The following is a 6,876-nucleotide window of genomic DNA, read 5'->3' on the forward strand; positions in this document are numbered from 1 at the left end:
CCCCCCCCCGCCCAGGACAAGGTCCGCCCCCCCCCAGCCACTGGCTGAGATGTCCAATCCCCCCCAGACCACAGGTCAAGTGTTCAGGTCCGCCCCCCACCAGCCACGATGCAGAAGCATCCTCCACCCTGGTGACCCCCCGCCATTACTTCCTTGCCAGGGATTTCCCAGTCATGTCTGTCCTCCATTCGCTGTCCTGGCTCAGGCAGAAGACAGGGCTGTGTCCCTCTGGCCTCTCTTTCCTGAGAGGTCCCCGCCCTAGAGCAGCTCTGTCCCTGCCCCCAGAGGACCCTGCTGCCATCACAGATCTCTCCCCCCACCAGCTTCTCTTCTGAGCCTGCCCCCGGAGCCAGGTCCTCTGTGGCCTTCCCTGCCCGCATCCGCCCATGATGGGGCCTCACACCAGAGTCCTCGTGTCGTTGGCTTGGGTCCCTCCACTATGAGGTCTCCCTCTCCACCCCTTCTGCTTACAGCTCCCAGCCCCACTGCAGCTATAGCTCCTCCTTTCCCCGCCTTCCCAGCATCGGCCCCACCTTGACCCAGTGTCTCCTCCCTACTGTGGGGCAGGTACATCCACTACGTGTTTGACCTGGGGAATGGCCCGTCCTTGATGAAGGGGAACTCAGACAAACCAGTCAATGACAACCAGTGGCACAACGTGGTGGTGTCCAGGGACCCCGGCAACGTGCACACGCTCCAGATTGACTCCCGCACTGTCACTCAGCACTCCAATGGCGCCCGAAACCTCGATCTCAAAGGTGGGGCCTGGGGCCGCTGCAGAAGGCCTGGCCCTACCCCAGATGCCCCCTCGGCCCCAGCAAGATCACCCCTGACCTGGGATGCTCTTTCACGCGCGTGATTCCCCCCCTGCCCCCACCCATGGTTTCCCTCACTCTTTCCTGTTCTCCACTGTGTCCAGCCTGACATCTTCCCGTGCTCAGCTCCCCTGCGAGGCTGCCCTCCCAACACTGAAAGCCTGGTTGCAGGTTGTGTCTGTCTCACGGGGAGCTTGGTGGCCTCACTCTAGAGCTAGGAGTAGGCAGCTGCGTCTTCTGAAGACCTCTTGGCCCTCCAGGGTTGAGAAGTCTGCCTTGGTTGGTGGCTGGAGAGAGAATAGTGTCCTGGCAGATGCCTCCCTGCTGGGGTAGGAGGGGGCAGTGATGTGGGGAGGAAGGAGGGGCAATAACTGGGTCCCCACATGCTGCCCTGGTCATAGCCCTTGGGCATTGGCTGGACTAGGTCTGGGAACTATTTTGGACTCAGGGCCTCCCTGGTGGGCTCAGCGTCATACCAGGGACTTGTACATTCCCCAGGGTGTCTTCAGTAGCTAATGAAAGTCATTGGCTGCCCCCAGAATGGGTGGGTGAGAGAGGAGGGAAGAGGATGAGCTTAGAGACCGGGGTTTTGGCACAGGAGTGAGGACAAGGCCTGCGGCTTCTCCAGAGCCCACCGGGGTAACGTGAGCGACCCTCACATGCCCAAAGCAGCCCTCAGTCCCTTAGGGACCCCTGGTGTCAGTGCGACTCGGACTGTCCGAGCTGGGGGAGGGCCCTTAGAGACTATTCATCCCCCTCTTGGAGAGACAGAAATGGAAGCTTCAAGAGGCTACATGGTTTGCCCAAGGTCACAAAGTGAGCCGGCCGCAGAGTTGGAACCGGAAGCTTGGTCAGATCCAGGGCCCGACGAACGGCACAGTGCTGTCAATTCTCCCTGATGCCAGAAGGGGGCGGTATGCCTTGGATAATCCTCAGTGGCAGCAAACCCGGGGTCGTCTGGGCTGGTCTTGCATTGCACTGAGTGCAGGGCAAGGGCAGCAGGGTTGACTCATGTCTTGTTGGAGCTCTGCTGGGGGCCAGCCATGATTTCCAGGGATTTAGGGTCTACGTGGCCAGGCAGTGATGTGTCCCTGAGGAGAACTTCCTCGTGTCACCCAGCGTCCCCAGGCCAAGCCCTAGTTGTTGTTGGAAGGTGCTGGGCTTAGAACCCCCAGGAGACAACTCAGAGTCGGGAGAGGCTGGCAGAGGCCTGAAGGAGTTCTGGGGATGGGAGACTTCGGAAGGGAGGGAGTGGGGGTGGAGGAGATAGGGCTGCACATCTATGAAAGGCCCTGATTACAGGCCGGAACTGGAATCAGATGTGTGGGAGAGAGCACGGAGCAGGTTCCTCCAGCTGCTCCCCCCTTCCCGGGCATCTGGGCTTCTCTGGGAGGGGAGCAGACAGATGGCAAAGTGGAGAAGGAAGAAAGAAGAGTGGGGGCTGGGCATCTGCGGGCTGCTGCCTCTCTGAGAGGAAACTGGAGTCCGGCATGGGACACTGTGGGGCTGCACGACCTGACAGCTGGATGCCAATGGCCTGGGAGGGTAATGGGGACCTGGGGAGCGGGATGCCGAGGTGTTGACCCCACTCCCTTCGCAGGGGAGTTGTACATCGGCGGTCTGAGCAAGAATATGTTCCACAACCTGCCCAAACTGGTGGCCTCCCGGGATGGCTTTCAGGGCTGCCTGGCCTCGGTGGACCTCAACGGGCGCCTCCCCGACCTCATCGCTGACGCCCTGCACCGCATCGGGCAGGTGGAGAGGGGCTGTGACGGTGAGTGTGGGGCACAGAGGTCAGGTGTGACTCTGCACGCTGCAGGGGGGCCAGCGGTAGAGGCAGACCAGGGCCGCTGAGTGGCCTTCCTCTCAGGCCGCACAGGAGCTGCCACTCTGGGGCAGAGTATGGGGGAGTCAGGGGGGTCACTTGCCCTCCCTGTTGCCTCCCACCCCGGCCACTTATCACAGTCCCAGGCCAGGACTAGCAGTCCTTGAGCTCCCCTCCATCCCCCTCCCACCCCCATCAGTTCTTGGCCCTTTCTGCCCAGCAGAACGGAGGGCAAGACCTCTCGGCCTGGCCCCGAAGCTTCCATACCTCCTGAGGCTGGAGGGGGCTTGGCTGAGCAGGGGGTGTTCCTTCCTCCTGCCTCTTCCAGGCCCCAGCACCACCTGCACCGAAGAGTCTTGTGCCAACCAGGGCGTCTGCCTACAGCAGTGGGATGGCTTCACCTGTGACTGCACCATGACCTCCTACGGAGGCCCCGTCTGCAACGACCGTGAGTGCAGGACCGGGAGAGTTCAGGGTGCTGGGGGGAGATCCTAGCCCGTTCCTGGCCCCAGGGATGCTCCGGAGGAGGGAGGGTCTCTGAGAGCCGTGCTGCTTGCTTCCTTCTCATCCCTTCTCATCACGAGAGACCGAGGGAGCTGCTGGCTGCTGTCCCCTCCCAGAGTCCCCTCCTGGGCCTGTGCAGGACTGCTGCTGCCTGCATGTCTGGGGCAAATCATTGATAGACGGCCTCTCCTCTTCCTCCTGAGCTGGTGGGACAGCGCTCCCTTCACCCCTCACCAAGGGCGTCAGCCTCTGTCGCTCTCCCCATGCGATACTGGCGATGGTCTCACAAGTCGTAGCTCACACGTACACACTGTTGCACAGGGTGGGGGGTGGGAATTGTCGACCTGCACCCCCTTTCCTCTGGTGCCCTCAGAAACGTGCAGTGGAAGCCTGGGATTTCCTGCCCAGAGTAGGCCCACGCCCCAGAGCACAGGCTAAGGAGGGCAGGCCTCTGGAGCTGGCTTCCCTGGAAGCTGGCTGTGGCGCAGTTCCCTGGTTTTCCACCCAGCTTCCGGGTGTCCCTTGGAGCCACAAGAACCCTCCCTAGTGTCCTCACCGGGCTCTTCTCCTCCCGGGCTGGGTATCCGCTGCCGCCAGCTCGCATATTGTTTGAGGCCCCTTCCCAGAGAGGGCAGCTTCAGCAGCAGTTTCCAGTCCCTAGTGGTTGGTGGCCAGCAGCTGGTTGAGCTTGGCAGACGGAGGGCAGTGGGGCAAGAGCGGGGGAGAGCCAACCTCCACGCAGCCTCTTCGGGTGTCATTTGAGTGGTCTTCCTTGGGGTAGCCCTGCTGAGACCAGGGACATGAAGGGTCAGCAGCCTGGGAAAAACACACAGACACACAGACACACACACAGGCACACAAAGGAGGATAGGGCTTCTCCATTGTACAGACATGGACGCTGAGGCCTGGAGGGGTGGGGGGATTTCTGCAGGAGTGAACGGTAGATCTGGGCTGAGAACGGGGGGGTGGTGGTGGGGGGGGGCAGGGCCTTTGCCTCTGTGCCACACTGCAGAGCCTTGGTCATCTGGGCAGAGTCCTGAGTTTCTTACGGGATAGATAACCTACTGGTTTCAGGGGTTGGGCTCTTGTGTGGGTCTTGATTTTTTCTTCTGCTTTGAGAGAATGCCCACCAGTCTCCCTCAGCGCTTTCCTGGTGCTCTAAGGCAGACCTGTCCTTCGGTACCTCCACATCCCGTCCTGTCCCCCAGGATTTTTCTTGTCCGACCTGCCACTCTCTGTACCTTCCAGCCTCCAGACAATGGCCAGCTCAGGGGCGCTCCAGCCCTGGCTGCCGGGGAATAAAGACGGGGCTGGGCCTCGTCCTCTCCAGCTCACTCAGCTTTGCACGGACGATCTGGGGACGGTGGTAACTTTGCTGTTTAACAGTAACATTCCCCACTGCTTGTTTCGTGTTTTGCAGCCTGCAAAGCCCTTTTAATTTGTCCTCAGAGAAGGCAGTAGGATGGAGACCAACCATCCGATTTAGCTGCTGAGGACATTGAGGCCTCAGTAAGAGGCAGTTCCCTGCCCTAAATCACAGGTGCTAGAACCTAGGCGTCCCTAAAGTTTGCTGTCCCTGTTGCTCATTTAGTCCCTGGGCTGGGGGTGGTGGCGGAGGTGGAGACGGTGCCGACGGTGGGCATGGCTGGCCCGGGTTGCAGGGCATCAGGACCAAGAAGAGCTGCTGCCCGTCATCACTATTACACTCCCACACGATGGAGCTTTCTGGAAGGGAGCATAGAGAGGGATGGTGGTTTAGGGAGTCAAGCCATCTTTCAGCAGGGGTGGGAAGGGAGCTTGGAGCAACTTCTCTGGGGGCAGGTGGGAGGCAGGGAGAGTTGGGGCTGGGCACGTCTTGGGAAGTGTCACTGTCCCCGAGCACTGGTCTGTGTGTCTGGTGGCAGAGCCTGAGCAAAGCCATGGAGGTAAGGACAAGGTGGGTGCAATCTGGGAGCCTCCAAACCCTGGCCCTGGGGTACCTCTGAGATCTCTGGCCCCCAAGGTCGAGGCAGGAATCTTGGGTCAAGCCACACCCCCTTTTCTCTTGAAGCTGTGCCTCCTCCCGCTTCTCCAGCCTAGGCTGTTTCATGTTCGTGCTGTCTCTCTATGGGGGGTCTCCTTGAGGCTCCACTGATGCACGACGTCAAGCAGGAACTTGGCCCAGAGGCCTGTTTGCTTCACCCCCAAGTGTGAAGGCCCTGGAGGCACCACTGGGCACCAAGGGCCCCTGTGCCTGAAGAGAGGGAGGCGGGTGGGAATGGCCCAGGTGTCCTTAGAGGGTTGGGCCTGGGTTGTGGAGCTGTCTGGTGGTAAAGAGACTGGAATGAGGAGGAGTCCGACCTTCAGGACAGCCTTTCCCCTTGTGTGGCCTCAGTTTCTCCGTCTGGGGTATGGGCATTACACCTGGGGCTGAAGGTACCTCTGTGGGCTCAAGAGTCTGCCCTGGAAAGGCAAGAGAGAGATCAGAGGGAGAGAAGTCATCTCCAGGATGGGAGAGAGAAAAGTGGAGAGAGAATGAAAAAGAGAATATGAAATGAGAGAGGAAGGAAGCTGGAAGGAGGCATGCTTCCTGGCAGGGCCTGAAGTCCCAGGGCTGAGGTCAGGACAGCTCCCCTTGGCAGCTCAGTCTCCCAGAGCCTGTCTCTGGCTCGGCCCGGGCAGTCGGTTCTTCCCCATCTCTGCCCCTCTGTGTGTTTCTCGTCTCTCCACTTGCTCCGCAGCCTCTGTTGATCTCTTGCACACCTCTGTCTCTCGTCTCTCCCCCTCGATCCCCAGCGTCACCCCTCCAGCTCTCCACTTCCCACTCACTGGTATTGATTGGCCTCTAGGCGGTTTCCCTTCCTCTCCTCTTGCCACCGGCTCCTCCCTCCCTCCGGGACCATACATTTTCTGCCTGCTCAGAGCTATGTCAGTCTCTACCTCAGCGCCAGGGCCAAGAGCGTGCGTGGGATGAGAGGGCAGGAGGACAAGGCTTTGGGGGCCCCAGCCCTGCTCCCCAGCCTGCAATCTCTCCTCCCTCATGGGGCCACGCACCACCTGGAAACTTCCTCCCGGGTGCCTCTGAGGACCCCTTTCTTCCCTTCTGAAGGGCTGGGGGCCAAATGGGGCCCTGGCATCTAGCAGGGCTGGGGAGGTGGCAGCTGCGGCAGAGGAGCTGTCCTGGGTCCTGACTGCACCCAGGACCTGGGTGCAGAACTTGTGGGGCTCCTGGTAGCAGTTTTTGCTCCAAAACGGAATTCAGAATCAATAAGCAGGAGTCAGCCCCTCCCTCCCCTTTCGCACCCCCTTCCTTTTGCCCTTTCTTCACCACCTCTCCTTCTCACCCTATGACACTCCTTCTTTGCCTTCTTCCAGGTCCCATCTCTACCTCCCTCCCTCTCTACTTTCAGAATCTCCCCCCCCAGCCCCCCCGCCAGGCATGCCGAGGTGGCATCCAGATGAAGGGAAGAAAGCCTCCCTGCACTTACCTCTTGGCCTGTGACACGTGCTTCCCAGAGGTGTCCCAAAGTCTGGGAGGGGGCAGATCTCAGTGGAGGGGCCCCTAGACGGAGAAGTGACTTCCTCAGCTGGACATAAATGGCCCAGGAAGGGTTTTGTCACAAGTGGGCCACTCAGTGGATAAGTATCCTGGAAACTCCCCTCCCCAGAGGTAGAGGTTGAGGCAGCGGGAGGGGCAGGGGAAGTGGCAGGAGGGGCAGGGGAAGTGGCGAGGAGGGATTGGAGGAGTCCGGG

General features: G+C 60.5%; 1 protein-coding gene across 3 annotated transcripts in view; it reads left to right on the forward strand.

The window, feature by feature from the left end:
- The window catches only part of NRXN2 (neurexin 2), a 100,381-nt gene that overhangs the window by 54,719 nt on the left and 38,786 nt on the right, over positions 1-6,876 (forward strand). For all 3 annotated transcript variants that reach the window (XM_007462054.1, XM_007462053.1, XM_007462055.1), the window contains 3 exons: positions 568-758; positions 2,416-2,589; positions 2,969-3,088. In XM_007462054.1, coding sequence (XP_007462116.1) covers positions 568-758; positions 2,416-2,589; positions 2,969-3,088 — 485 coding nt within the window. The remainder of the gene's footprint in view (positions 1-567; positions 759-2,415; positions 2,590-2,968; positions 3,089-6,876) is intronic.

This window comes from Lipotes vexillifer, unplaced genomic scaffold (assembly GCF_000442215.2).
Source record: "Lipotes vexillifer unplaced genomic scaffold, Lipotes_vexillifer_v1.1 scaffold1129, whole genome shotgun sequence".
Lineage (NCBI taxonomy): Eukaryota > Metazoa > Chordata > Mammalia > Artiodactyla > Lipotidae > Lipotes > Lipotes vexillifer.